The sequence below is a fragment of the Argiope bruennichi genome, chromosome 8 (assembly GCF_947563725.1).
Source record: "Argiope bruennichi chromosome 8, qqArgBrue1.1, whole genome shotgun sequence".
Classification (NCBI taxonomy): Eukaryota; Metazoa; Arthropoda; class Arachnida; order Araneae; family Araneidae; genus Argiope; species Argiope bruennichi.
In genome coordinates this window covers 88,194,108-88,210,527 of record NC_079158.1, presented here as the reverse complement: position 1 = coordinate 88,210,527, position 16,420 = coordinate 88,194,108, and the positions used below count along the sequence as shown (strand labels likewise).

At 26.8% G+C, this 16,420-nt stretch overlaps 1 protein-coding gene across 2 annotated transcripts in view; it reads right to left on the bottom strand.

Annotated features, from left to right (window-relative positions):
- LOC129981891 (cell adhesion molecule Dscam2-like) overlaps positions 1–16,420 on the bottom strand; it is a 464,610-nt gene that overhangs the window by 143,181 nt on the left and 305,009 nt on the right. For both annotated transcript variants that reach the window (XM_056092937.1, XM_056092938.1), the window contains exons 10-12: positions 14,329–14,448; positions 12,729–12,902; positions 4,682–4,829 (exon numbers count right to left, since the gene is read on the bottom strand). In XM_056092937.1, the coding sequence (XP_055948912.1) occupies positions 4,682–4,829; positions 12,729–12,902; positions 14,329–14,448 (442 nt within the window). The remainder of the gene's footprint in view (positions 1–4,681; positions 4,830–12,728; positions 12,903–14,328; positions 14,449–16,420) is intronic.

The following is a 16,420-nucleotide window of genomic DNA, read 5'->3' as shown; positions in this document are numbered from 1 at the left end:
TTAACAATTTTTCGAACTTTATAAATTATAGGAAGCAATTCTTGATAGGTTAATATTTCAACCTCATTAGCAATATCTTCTTCAACAATTACATTGTCATTATCTTCATTGTCAATATCACTCTCACTCTTTTCAAAGTTGGAATCCAAAGTTTCTATATCCACAGTATTTGGATTCTTCTATTCTTTATTTTTTTGGTATAATACATCTATTACTCCTAATTGAATTCCATGTGCATAGCACAACTGCTGATTTGCACCAATCAACTTTCCAACTTTTTTCATAATTTTTGCTGCATCAGTCGTTATGGATACAATATTTTCTTTCAGGGATAATCCATGTTTGGCTCATTTAGATTTAAGCAATTAATTAAGCCATTAATTAGCTAATTAATTTCGCCCGTTAGGGAGACATAAAAACAAAAACGTATACTATATTGCTATGTTCACGATACCTGCACATATAGTGGCGACAATTTTCAAAATTTCTAGTAAATACCGAAAAACCGGTATTTAAACTTGTGAATACCGGTATTACAAAATTGTACAAATGGCTCAAAATACCGGTATTCGGTATCCCGGTATACCGGTATTGCAATCCCTAATTATAATTAAGTTATTAAATATAATGAGATCATTTTCAGTCGTATAATATTATTTTGAAACATATATGCTATAAATATAAGCATGCATATATAAAAAAAACGCATATATATAAATGCTTATCAATAAAGCTTACTAATTATTAGTTTATCAAATTCGTCATTATTTTTTTTTAAATTTAGATAATATAATTAGGCTTAGTTTGTTTTAATCGTATAAATATCCTGTTTAAGAGACGGCTTTTTTTGGACTGAACCACGTAGTTTTGAACTCCAGTTAAATTTACGTTCTTTCTAATCATAAAATCACGTTCCTTCCAAAATAAATTTTTTATAAACCAAAATTCTTTGTATTCATTTAATAATTAGCAGTTTCATTTAGTAACTAAATGCTCTTGACAAAAAGATTAACAAATAATGATTTGGAATTAGATTTCTGGCTTAAGATCCTAAATTAGAATGAGCCCTACCGGAGAAGGTTAAAATTTATTTAATATGAAAGGAAAATAAGAAATGACAGAACGCGAAACGGACGAAATTAAAAGCTGTAAATAAAATGCAATAAAAGCAAATGTTCAAAAGTCTCACCCTCTGGTAAACAACTTTTAGATACAAAAAAAAATATTTCGATGAAGTTTTCCACCCAATAAAATGCCTATTTAAAATTATAAGAATTAAAATGATTAGAACGAAAACTAGTAAAATCTATTCATTGTATTAAAGCTTCACAAATGTTTAAAGTACCTCTGCAGCTATCCAAAACTGACAGAAAATAGGCAGAGAATATGTATTAGACCAGTGTGACCAATAATTAATGAATTGGCCAATCATTTAATAATTAATGAATAATCTTTATTATTAATGATTAATTAATATTAATCGTTATGATATCATTATATATCATATAAATGGGTAATTGAAACGTATTATTTGATAACTTTATAATTAATTAAATTTATAAAATAAGTTTTTTTAAATGCACCAATTTATGCATAAATAAAAAAAAAAAAAGAAATATCTTCTTGCCATTTTAGAATATTATTTAAGAAAACCATAATATTAATGAACGTAATAATGCATTATTTTTAATTAGTTTATTTTAAATTTCATTAAGATATAAATATAATTTGGGAGATAAATTTTTAAAATGGAAAAAAAATTACTGTCTTCATTTTATTTAGATTACTTTTATTTTAATCTGTTGCATTATTCATTTTCGCTATTATATAAGAAAAAAAACTATGAAAAAATGTATCGATTAAAATAAATAGAAGACTTAAGACCAAGAATTTATATGCTAATGTGGCTGAAAGGAAATGATGTGCTTATGTATATCTCTCTCTCTCTCTTTATATATATATATATATATATATATATATATATATATATATATATATATATATATAATATAATATAATCTCCTTTCGATTTAGAATATGAGTATGATCTTTTACGAATGTTGGTATAAAATTATTGCCTATTTTTATGTTTTAAGACCTTCATTATGCGTCATATTTTACCTATAATATAAATATGCTCCAATCTTCATCCCTGTCTCCAGCATTATTTAGTGTGACCTTCCATGAAAATTATTCTTCACTTATTATGCTTCTCCATTATGAGCATACACGAAACGAGTTATGAATTATTGTCTCCGATACCAATGCTAATTATAATACTTGAATTTAAAATAAAGATTTTAGTATAGTTCTCCAAAGATATTCTTAAATCTTGATTCTTTACCCTCAAAATCTGACAATACCATTAAAAGCATCCATGAGGCAGGTAGGCATTATATTCTCAGCAGTAAATATTCTATGGGACACCTTAATTATAATGCAAGCGCTTAATTCATGACGTCCACTCTACAAATGCTAATCGCTATTACCGAGAACAAACTCTTAAAGCAAGCCCCCCCCCTCTTTGGAACGTAATCTATTTCGTTGTCACAGTTAGGTCGAGAGGACCCTGAAGAGCTACATAAGTATCTCAGGGGGACTCATTAGAGAGTAAAAGATTAGGTCATTATTATGGATTTCGCAACGCTCCGCCATTTTACCGATGATTCTTTTAAACTTTTATTGGAGACGATTTTTCAACTTTCCCGGACTGTACTTTTCTTGTTCGTTTAATCTCTACTTGCTAACTTCTTCATTTTATCATCTTGGCAATCCGTTCGATAAAAGCCAGGTATTTTATTGAAATCCTTTAGATCAAGTAATCTTAGAAATCCCATTAGGACGTGGAAATAACAAATAATATAATGAATCATTATTTTCTTTTTTTGTATTGTAATTAAGATGTACTTATTATTTGATACTTACTTAAATCTGTAAAATTAATTGAATATTACAGAGTTTCTATAGCTAATTATTATTTTTAAACTTCGGTAGATTATAGTAGTTTCAAACTTTTTATTTTATTTTTTTTTAGTTGATTTAATTTAATTATTTATTATCAGCAGTTATAACATTAATAATGTCGAAGGTTTTACGATAAAGAATTAAGCTAATTTTGCTTCATATTTTATATAAAATGTTTTAAGAATTATATAAAAAAAAAAAAACACCTCATATTACTGCACAATTTTATTTTTTTTTACATATAAAATATTTATACAGCCATATTTTATAAAATTTTCCGTATTGAAATCTGTAAAAGCCAGTTTTTTCTATCCTATTACTTATATATATGTGAAGAATTGAAAATCAAAGAAATATTGTCTTATTCATCTATACCTATGATGTATGCATTACATTTATTTATAAATGACATGCGTATATGTTTAAAAGTTTTAATAGTTATTTTATTTACTTGCAGGTATGTTTATTTATTCATTGCTATTTAATATTAGATTTATATAAATATTACTTATGGTCTTATTTGCTTTTCCGCAAATTTATTTGTATGTATATTTAATGTGTTTTTTCTGAATTTCTTTGCAAACTAAATAGATGAAATTTGTATCTACATGATTTTTTTTATCTCTGCCAGATCATGTCAGTCTTTACATTTTAGAGTAAATGGACCGGTACGGAAAATTAAACTCAAAAAAATGTCAAACGATACAAATATGTAAGAAGTATCCATTAACTCTGATTGCACCATGCTGCCCTGCTGTATTTTCAAACCTGTATTAAAATTATTTCTTAAATGTATTGGTTTATATTGTATTTCAAAAAAGGAATTTCCTAACTTTAGTTTCTCTAAACTGAAAAGTTCCATGATTTAAAATATTTTATTTTTTGCTCCATGCATTAAAATAATCATTATATTTACTCATGAGAAAAAAATGCAAAGAGTTTACAAGTGACACATTATTCAAGGTACTTTCACAACTTAAAATCTCTACATGAAAGTTATTTCCTTTCTAACATAATTGCAATGTCGAAGATCTTATTTTTTTATTATAAGTATTTACATGCATTAGTAATTTTTTTTAAATGGAATAAGTACTCTTATATAAGAGATAATTTCATCAATAAAGATTGTACGAATGTTAAATAATCCTATAGATACACATTAATAAATATCAAGTAATAAAATATTTGATACATATTTATTCCTATTTATTATGTATGATAATACTTCATGTATTAAATACTTTAATACATGCATAATGATAAATATCAAATAATAAAATATTTGGTAAATACTTATTCCTATTCTGAAAAGAAAATGAAAAATTTCTAAATCACTCATTATCCAAATAATTACCAGAATCCTTCTATACTTTATCGCACTTATTTCCGATATATAAGATAGAAGTTATCTAAATATCATCAATTATTGTGTCCAAATATGTACTTTCCTTTCAGCATATATTATATGTATACCTTAAGGCATACCCCCTAGTTTGTAGTTCCCGAAAACAGTATTTAAACTTTCCAATTTCCATAACTTTCTTCCAACATTTTCTCACCAAATTAATGGAAGGAGCTTTAAGCAATGCAGCGACTGTAAATAATCAGATACGAAAGATTCTTCAATTCTCTGACAGTTAAATTAATTCCATTCCACATCTTGTCATTTTGCACTTGAGCTTGCTTTAATAACAGTGTAATCAATACTTCCACTTACCGTACTTCTGCCACAGGGTCTAAAGCAACTCCATTTTTCTTCCATGAAAAAGACATCGGCTTGTCGCCCAGGGCCCGGCATTCCATAGTGGCTCTTTCTCCCCTCCGAGCTGTCATCATTGTGTATTTAGAATGGAACTGAGGTGCACCTGAGAAACAAAATTTGGATTTTGTGTTTGTTTAACAATTCATGGCAGAAGAACATTGTTTAATGAAAAGTTATTTCGCATTTAAATGAAGACGGAGTGTGAGTGAAAAGTGTAATGCGTGTTTGTTTTTTAAACATTTCTCTTTCATTTAAATGGAATCTATTTTGGTTGCGAGCTGTCACAGAAGCATCTTAATGTAAACTTTACAGAAACGTGAGATTTCTACAATTTTAACTGTAAATATATACCTCAAATTGAGATTATCAGAGTATTGAAAATAAAACATGGTATAATATCCTGCCGAATTCAATTCATTATTGAATCTGAAGGGAAATCAAATTTCACCATTTGTAGCAATTGCTGAATAAATTCTAGAAATATATTGATTTTTGAAAATATTTGCAAAATCATACTGTCTTTCGTTTTTTAGTTCAAAAACCTCTTTAAACAAAAATTATGAAGTCAGGGATTATATATATATTGATAAAAGGAATATAAATTCTATTTATCAATCAACAATGTTAATTGCCATGCCTTTAAATTATATTTTACAAGGAAAAAATCTTTCATTTCAATAAATCTTTACAAGTTTTAGAAGGAAATTTTTGAACAAATTTCAATACTTTTCAGTCTTATGTTTTTATTTTTTTTATCTATTTTTACATCTTAGGTAACAAATTGTTCTGCAAAAGCTGTTATGTTTTAATACATTAAATATTTTTTATTACAAATCATATGAGAACGTTTCAAAATAAATTTCAATACACTTCAGCCAAATATTGAATCATATTCCATTGATGCTTTTTTTATTTGAGTAATAAAAGTCTACTTTTCCGAAATAAATAGTTTGTAGTTTTAGTTGATTCGACTTACTGAAAGTCCTTTTATAACGCTATGAGTATATTATTTAAAAGAAGTACATATTCTGTTTAACAATCAGCAATATTAATTGCCGTTCCTTAAATCATTTTTGTTTACAAGAAATTTAAGGAAAAAAAATAATTATACATTTAATACATTTTTTAGATATCTTAGAAGCAAGTTTCTAATTTCTATACTCTTCAGTCATATGTTTTTATTTATTTATCTAATTTTGATACTTACGTAACAAACTGCTTTTCAAAAGCTGTTATGTTATAATACATTAAATATTTATTGCATATCACAGGGGAAAGTTTCTGAAAAAATTTCAATATACGATTCAAATATTGAATCATTTTCAATTGACACTTTTTTTGTTTTCGTAGTAAATAATTACTTTTTTCAAATTAATTACAGTTTGCTGCTTTAATAGCTCCTAATTATTGAAAGTTTTTTTTATTGCATATGAGTATGAAACGTAAAAATTAAAAGAATGAACTAACATAAAAACATTTTCAAAAAAGTATTGCATTTTTAAAAACATATTTGGAATTTTCCATTTCTGATGTTTTTTGTTAAGATTGATATTTTACTTATGATAGTAAAAATAATATATCAAAAGATGATTATTGTATCAACACTGCATGGAATGAAGTTGATTGTAACTGTTGAAAAAATGCGAAAAGTTCTTAAATTAAATTATGATGAAATAACTCATAAAGTTGAAAGAATTTTCAAAATTATAAACTCTAACTTCTTTAGATTTTAATATATTTTGCTCAAAATTATTCGATAAATCACTTTGGACTCTAATTTTAAAGACGTCATAAAAATAATAAAAACTTTCAAAACTGAATTTCAGATGAGAAACTGCAACTAAAAGCATGGATATACAGTTAACTTTAAAATTCTGCTGTAACTTCCTGAATTATCCAAAGCAGAGGCCCTTTTATGAGAGCTAAGTGTATTGCGACATTGTTGCATAAAGGGGAAAAAGATTATTGAGAGTATAAAATCCTCCTTTCCCAAATTACATGCTTTTGCTCACTCATTCGAATGTCCTTTTGAATATTTATAAGCATGATTTAAATACGCCAGCGAATTTCCCTTTTCCATGTTATGGAAAACTGATTTTGTAATATTCATTACAAGAATTTATTCGCGCTAAAGGATGAAATTCCTGCAGTGACTTTACGTCCGTACGTGTTCCATATGGATGTTGTAAATGTAATATTTAGGATAATAAATCAATATTGCCTCGCATTAATTTTTAGGAGTGTGAGCAAAGTGGAATTCCGAATTCTATTCAAAATTTTGCTTTCTGCCTTCTAGTGAGCTTCAAATGAATATGCTCTCTGATGTTTTACATTTCTTTTCATTTTTATTTTTGTCTGTTTTAAATTTCTGATTTAATGCTTTAAAGAAATTTTCAGTGATTATATCGTCTGGATTTAATTTTAAATGAAACCATACAAACGAAACATGTAGAAACCAATCCTGATTCCATTTGAGAATTTTCAGTGCATTAAACAAGATTCCACTGGTTGTACCTCTCAATTTTAATTTCGAATGAAGTCAGAAGCAGAATACTGCAATGTTATCCGCTCATTAGTTCTTTCAACAGTGAATTTTTATAGTATTGAATTTTACTACTAGAATAAAAACAAGTATTCAATTCTGGTAAGACTTATAGAAGAAATATTGTCTGCAAATGGTTTATTTGGCTTTGCTCTTTCTAATCATGATCATATCGTTTAATTCTAAGCCATCAGAGCCTAATAGAATATAAATGTAAATACAAATATCCTTTAGACAACATATACATATGTTTTACATCGTTGAACCAGTATTGCAACTCTTATCACACTTTACACTTTGTGTACCAAACGTAAAAAAAAATAGCAAATATATATATATATATATATATATATATATATATATATATATATATATATATATATATATATATATATATATATACTAGCCGCCTTTGGCGACCAGCCGGTTCGCCAATCTTAATGTTCGTTAAAATTTTAATAATTAAATATTTTATGCAATTTCTACTTTAATAGCTTCTTCATCAAAATATTTTAAAACTTCAAATTTTGATTATCATATAATTCATTCATAATATTATAAAGGCCTTCAGTCATAACGTAATATGTATCTCTCTCATTTTCTGTTAGCACCCGTAGAATTTATGCTTTAAATTAAAGTGGAAAGAATTTATCTTCAATTAATATAATAATATTTTTTACTGAAACAAAGCATTTTTTTATAATCTGATTACTGAAAATAGAGTCACTCAGCGTTTAAACTTTATGGGCACTAAAGAATATTTTTTTAAATTTATGTAATATCTCAAGAGTTGGTCAACAAAATTTTCTTAGATTCATTATGAGCAGATCGATTCATTAACAATGTTTAAATTTAAATGCATCAAACACTAAGAAAATAAAACGAATCGTTTAAAATAAACGGTTGAAAACAGGTTTTAAAAAAACTACTTAAAAAACGTTGTACTTAAAACTATAAGCATATACATGTTGTCATGGCAACAATCAGAACAGAATGCGCATGCGTGAATTTTCTTCGCCGGTTACGTAACGCAAATACGTGATTTTTTCTACGCCAGTTGGGGTAACGCTATGCGGATTAGAAATTTTTAATTTCTTTTATTCTGTTTTATTTTAATTCAAAAGTACTTCAGAATGAATCTGAAAGATTGATTCATTAACAATGTTTAATTTTAAATGCATCAAACATTAAGAAAATAAGCAGAACCGATTGAAATAATCCGCCGAAAAATTTTAACCCTAGCCTCATTACTGTTGGGAGAAAAAAACAACGGAAGCCTTTCTCGTTTGGCGCTGGGGATAATGGAAGATTTTTTTGGCGGAAAAGTTGGCAGTGGGGAAAATGGAAGATTCTTTTGGCGGGAAAGTTAGTTTTTAATTAATAATTAAAATTCTAATTAAAATTTCAAAAAAAGGGACCCCAGGTGCACATTCCCGACCTCTAAGGTATACATGTACCAAATTTGATAGCTGTATGTCAAATGACCTGGCCTGTAGAGCGCCAACACACACACACACACACACACACACATTGAGCTTTATTATAAGTATAGATATATATATATATATATATATATATATATATATATATATATATATATTTGTCGTTTCTTGTCCCTATTATTTATATTTCGCAAAGTAATCATATCACATTACTATTTTTTAATCACCCTCTTGCGAACTAAAAGTTATCAAGTAGACAAATTTCGATTTCACTGCTTGAAGCTAATCAATTAATTTATTGATTAAACAACATAAAATGTAACTTTTTGTCATTTAAGCAATTTTTCCAATGGAATTATTTTTAAAGGTTTAAAAATTGCCTATTGAGAGATGATTAGAGAGAAATCCTGCTTATAAGCATGTTTTTGTTTTCCTTTATTTTATAATTCTTATACTTATTTAAAGATTTTTTGATTATACTTTCCACAATTCGAAAATATAAACGTTAATTCATTATTTTTTTTTATAAAATTTCAAAAAATATCGATAATTCTTTTAATTAACAAAAATTATATTTTCCAAAATATGCTTCTGGGATAGATAATAAAAGTTATGGCTGAAATTTCTATCACAAATTGGGATGGATAGGGCAAATGCATGACACATTTTTATTATGTTTTTGGAACACCTACGTTACATTAATGTCAATTGTTAAAGTATAATGGCCATCTATTTAATTGAAATAACCTGTTGTATTAAAATTGAGTACCATAGTAAATTATTATAAAACTTTCGGTATCTTAAAAAACACTTCTTCATAAAAATAACTTAAAATTTATTTTTAGAAATATAAGTGAAAAATGCAATGAAAAAAATGTTTTTTGCCATTATTTTTCTTTTTTTTAAATTTCGTTTTAGTATACATCAAACTGAAAATTGACATTTATGAAATTTTAAATGCATTTTAAGGGGGATATCTGGTATATTATTTTTTTTTCCATAATGCATTAAATAAGTTACTGTGTTTAAAATTTCTTAAATTAAGGGAAGTCAACCTTCTAACTCTCCGACCCGCCCTAAGGCACACGGATTTAAACCATAAAACTGAATGACCGGACAGCCGCAACAGCAATTGGCGGGAACTGTGGTTGAGTCCTAAGGGCCGTTACCGGCCATGGTACAACCCTCCCCGAAGGAAGTACGTCCCGTCATCGATGGGGGGAGCCAGATCCCCCACCTATTAGTGTACCCTCCAGGGTGGCGAGATCCAATCACCATGCCGGAAGCATCTCATCCTCATTTCGAGGTGCCCCCTCGAGGGTCCTTAAATTAAGGGAAAACACATTTTCTCTGTATTCATTTTTATTTAATTCCAAATATTCTTGTAAAATCTAGAAGTTGTTTGTATCTGACTTCGAAAATTGCAACAAAGAACAGAAGCAGTTATTATTAATTAATAAATTAATTGATTTTTATTTTCTTTAACTTTTAATGCTTTCTCACATATTATTTTATGATTTTTTTTTTACTCGTCCTGTACCCAAGCATTGTCATAAATTCAAAATATATTTACTTCAATCCTCGCTATCATATAATATTTTTTGTGGCGTAAATAAAGAATTTCGTGGATTTTATTTTACGAGTGAAAAGGTTTCGGCTTGCATGACTTGAAGTAAGGAAGAATTAAGCGCTGTCGATAGCTTTAATTTAAGAATGTATTCTTTAGAAACGGTTTCTTAATAATTCGGAAAATGCATTATCAATTTTATTGCCAATTACAATAAAAAGAATAATGTATTTTCAATATATTATTATTCAGCATATTCAATTCAGTATAATATTTATGCTTATAAGTTCTATTTTTAATACGAACTCATTTTTGTGTGAATATAATACTATTACACTATGCACAATTGTAATCGTGCTTTAATGAACTAATTCTTAACCTTTTTGATTTTTGCAAGTACTACATATTAGGAAAATCATGTAGTGATGTAAATAATTATATTTTATATCGTTTGAGTCTGTAATGTAGGTTCTAAAGAATTGCAAAAAATGAATTTTTATACTTATCTCGATCCTTTTTAGACACATTTAACAGAAACTTAGTACGCAAGTAAACTTAGAATTCCATTGCTTACTGAAAAGTCACGGTGTTTACTGATTGGCTGAACCTCAGAGCAGATCCTCCGATTATTTCACTATTGAAATGATCTAAAACTGTTATATTCTTAATTTCAGAACTCATATAGCTTTAGTCAAAGAAAATTGGGATACTTTACTTTCCACAACATAAAACATAAAAGTTCCTTTTTATACATTTTATGCTGTGGGATACACAGAAAAAGTATTGTAATCCTCGAAGGATTCCATTTCTCGATTTTAACAAATCTCTATATTTGAGACCTCTCTCCGAGTCCGAAGAATAAATGTTTGGAATTATGTCTGCCTGTTAACCCGATAACTTAAAACTGCCTTGAACTAGACGGATGAAGTTTGGTATGTGGTCTCTAGTCTAAAGGTTTCTATCAAATTTTGAACGAAGTACATTCAGAGGGAGTCTTTCATTCAACCATTAACTTATATTAAATTAAGACTGGAAGTAGAAAATAAAAAGAGCTAGAGGTATAAAATTTCGCACACAAATTTATCATCTAAAATGTAGATATATATCAAATTTGGAACAGAATTCATCTAGGGATTGGCCTTCTGTTTGTTTGTATCTAACAAATATGTAAACATGATCAAAATAAAATTATATAAATGTATGAAATTTGGTAAGGGTAATGTGAGTAAATTTATTTTTATCTTTCTGTCAAATTTTACGTATTATTAATTTAAATTTAAAATATGTAATTTATAATTTAATAATTGATTTTCCTTTACTAATATCAAACTCTACTAAATATTGGTTTTAATAGAATTTGGTGTCGATCATAAAAAATACATCTAAAATACACATTAGGTTTCAGGGTATTTCTGTATTAAATATAATTCAGCGATTAATCGCCAATGCATCTCCAAAGAATCGCATTTTTATAGGCTCTTTCACAATTTTTGTTCATCAATTACATTTATTAGAAAGTACGGGAGTAAATTTCGGAAGAACCCTCTCGCTGTTTAGTTTGAAATATGAATACTGAAGTCACAAAATTACTTTACTAATAAGATGTATTGCAATTTTATAAAAATGTTAACCAAGGGTTTCATCTGAATTAAATTCATTGATTGAAAAAACATGAAATTTAATTATTTATGACATTGAAATTATTTGTCCAACTAGAAGTATAGATCTATCTCTAAGGTTTTAATAATTATTTATTGGGCAACCAATTAAAATGGACATCATATATATATAATTCTTGGTGTTAGATTTTTAAACAATGTTTCCTGGTTATTTCTTAGTAGTCAAGAAATTCCATATATGGAAACCTGCATAATGTTTGAACCTCAGAAAAGGGTTAAGACTAAATACAATTAAATTCCTTGAAATATTAAACTAATAAGTATATATAGCATAGGCATTTGAAGGAACATGAACACCATTTATAGGAATATGTATTTAGATTTATTAATGAAAATTTAAAATATTGTATATATTTTATTAAAAAATTCTTAATTATTATTTTCTTTAAATGATAATTTCATTCTGATATATTTATGCTTCCATAGCTCATTGCCCATATACTATTGATATTTGAGCATTTATCTTATCGTGAGTCTGTGCATTAAAATAATGAAAGGAATCTAATAACTAATCGTATAAAAGAATATAAGAAGAACCATTTGAATTTTTAACTGTTGCAAGGACAGCAAATGATTTTAAAACAAAGCGACTTGCTTCATTCCAAAAGCTTAGGGAGCAACACAGCAAGGCCTATTATCAACTCAGATTCGCTCTTTATACTATAAAGGAGAGTTCTTTGTAATTTAGTTGTCCAGACTCAAATCCCTAGCAACTAATTTTTCATATTCGCCCTTTCCACCTACGCTCATGAATTCATAATAAGAAACTTACTGTGCACAGATAAACGAACTACAGTGCTTAGTCCTGCTCCGACTCCATTGTTGGCTTCACAAAGGTAGAAACCTGAGTCACTTGTTTCAATGCTTTGGAAATTCAGCGAGCCGTTAACAAGGATATGAACGTGAGAACTGCTTACAATGGTCTTGAATTTCTCCGGTGGATCACCTGAAAAGTATTTCATTTTAAAGCAATCTAATCTGGAAACTAATTTATTCCAATTCTATAAACTAAAAATGATTTACATAGAAACTCGATATAAGAAATTTTATTCAAAAAATTAATTAAAATGCAATTATTGAATATGTCTAATTAAGGAAATGAAAAGCTATTGAAATAGAAAATATATTCTGTATATATCTCTAAACGCTTTAAATTGTAGGTGGCATTGATTAAAATTTATATTTAGAGCAAAGAAACTTTTATAAATTAATAAACATCTTAATTAAACGGAAAACAAATGAAATAAATAGTTAAGTAAAACATTGTAATAAATATAATAGAATACATAAAAAAAGATTATATCTTTTATTCTTATTAAACCGCTTTTCTTCATACTGAAACCGACATATATTAATTGTCATTTTTTTTTCACTGTAGATCAATATTTTCTCAAACTATTGCATGTAGATCAATATTTTCTCAGAAAACTATTGCATTTTTGACATTGTTGATTCATTTTAATATGTTCTTAATACTGTTGTTTTAATTGTATTATGTTCTGGTATGAAAGTATTATCCAATTTCTCAAAACGCAAATACAACACTGGGAACATTTTTATTTACGATAACTAATGCAAGGTTTGCAAAAATGCCCCATATGTTCATTTACTTTTAAGAGAAGTGATAGTAATTTTAGCAGATCAGTTATTCAGATTAGGAAGATTCAGAATATGTAATTTCAATAATATATTCAGAAGATTCAGTAATTATTTATCAATCCAAAAAATATTAATTCTACTAGCGTAAAAAGTAAAAAAAAAATGAATAAAAGTTACTTTCATATGTGAAAAGTTTCTAATGTGGGTGAAAAGAAGTTTTTAAAAACAATTGAGCAATTATCCAAATAAATCACAAACTTTGATACAACATATTTAATTATTTTATGCATTAAACTGATCTCATAAGAATTGCAGGTTAATTTTTTCTAATATTTTGTATTATATTAAGTTAAGGAGCAATAAACTTTTGGGTATAAGAAATTTCATTTATTATCAATGAATGGATAAAAACCACCAGCAACAAACCTGGTGCAGTTTCTCAAGGAATAACAGAAAAATCTGCTTTATCTTGATATGAGCCCAGAATAATTTATTTTATCGATATTCATGATCGAGGATTCATCAAATAAATTAAAATTTACATCATTTTTTAAATCCATTTTTCTCAGCAAATGCATTTTTATTTTTATTGTTGTATTTTGTTTGCATTGTATAGTTGTTATAATGATATATTGTGCTTTGAATATCGATTTTAAAATATCTTTTTCTCAATATATTTAGTGTATATTTCCATAATGAGGATTCATAGATATTCCGATTCCATGTATTTACTTTCTTATGAATATAAGAAATAAATAAATCTTAAATCTCACCTGTTGATACTTTCCACCTGACGTGAGGTAAAGGAACACCATCTGCTTGGCAATCAATTTTTGCTGGACGTCCTGATACAGCAGATGTGTCACTGGGTTCGATAATCCACCTAGGTGGAACTGAAAGTTGACAAGTTTAAAACATTTTGCAATATAATACAATTCCATTTATCATTTATAAAGATGCAATAAATAATTTTTTATTAAAAAAATCAATTTCTGACAAAATTGATGCTTACAAGTTATACAACATTTAGAGAATTGTAAAATTATTTATTAAAATATCAAATTAATATCAACTAAAAATAAATGGGTAGATCACGTTAAATATACTTATTCTTTTAAAAAACAGTTTTAACAAATTTTGTTTTCTTTAACATCTTTAACAATTTAACATCTTTTGTTTAAAATTGAATTGCTTGCAGATAATATTTCGTTATTAACAAAAAAATTTTAAATTATATTTTATTATACCATTTGATGATGGACAAAATATTGATGCATTTTGAAGTATAAATTTTTATCATAACGAGTTCCTGAATGAAATCTATATTTAAATTAAATATTTCAATTTGATTAATCAAAATCTTATATTATTAAAGAAGAATTTATTGAGTTGATGAATCACATAATTTCGTATACAGATGAGAAAACTTAAAAATAATGTGCAATTTAATATTAAGAAATGAGTGGATCTTTTCCTTTAGATTTTACTCATAAGTACTACAAAAAAAATGTCGTGGAAGTTTTGGGACAGTTAATTATTTTTTTAATTTCTTGTATTCATAAAATCTTTGTTTTCTAGAAAAAATAATTCCATAATCTTTAAGATGATTTTCTTCATAGACAAATGAGCTGTTGTTCGCAATGTTTAATGAAATTTTGAATTATTCTTACAAAAATTAATAATTTATTAATGAGATTTTAAATGTTGTTCTTGCAGCTCATAACTTTCTCAGAAACCAAAATATAGAAAATTTGATTCTACTGATTTTCTTATTTCAGTTTAAAATATAATAAATACAAAATAATTTGTATATCGTAATACATTGTATTAAGTATTTTTGGATTGTTTGGATATTATTTGTTTGTTCAGGAGAAAGCTAAGTATAAGTTAACCTACTATTGCAAATTAATCAAAATTTTAAAAAAGATCAGCATTAATTACATTGTTCCCTCAAGCTTTCTTTATAAAGAACATTATTTTTCAAGTATCAACAGATATTTTAAACTGTTATCTATTCCTTCAAGAAATTGTAAAGAAATTAAGACTGATTGAACTAGTCAACTATTTCATTGACTTACTAGTTGAAGCAGATGATTTCTTTTAGTTCAGACTTCTATTTCGTATCCTATCAATTGTGTTTTGTTTTCTTTTTACATTTGACATGTTTTCGGTCGAATTTAGTTCATTTCCCCTTGTGAGAGATAAAGGAACATTTGGCGTAGTTAAACTTTCCACGTTTATTCTTAAATCTCCTTTGGAAAAAAGCTGTGATTTCCCAACGGACGTTAAAAGCTAAATCTTTCTATTGAATTATAGTTGAAGGTTTGATGGTAAAAAGTTCTTTATTGTTTCACTGTTTCCTATTTCGGTTTTAACAATTTATAAACTAGTGGGAATAATTCAAGAGCAGAGCTTATTTTTAAATCTTTCATTGAGGTTTGCGATAATAGGTGCACACTTGGTTTTGATACTGTATTCCAATTTGTTGTTCTTTCATTATATTTAAGAACATCGTGAGAAATTGTAAATTTCCCATGTGTTATATTTTTAATTCATAGCTTATTATTTAATGATAAATTTAAAAAAAAATGTTTATTTTTAAGTTTGAACATAATAATTTTGCCGAACATTTGCGTGGTCAGTGTGAAGTAATCATGAATTCTTAGTTCTATTTTGAACAGTCAATTTATTCCGCTTCTTTTTATCCCTAAATTTTAATTTTCGTATGAATTAGACGCATATTTCGCGAATTGTATTTTTTTATTAGATAAACAGAAATATTTCCAGTATTCTGATGTTATTATATCAAAAGAAAATTTTTCAGTTACTTTTGTCTTATTTATTTTATGTTGAAGAAATATATTT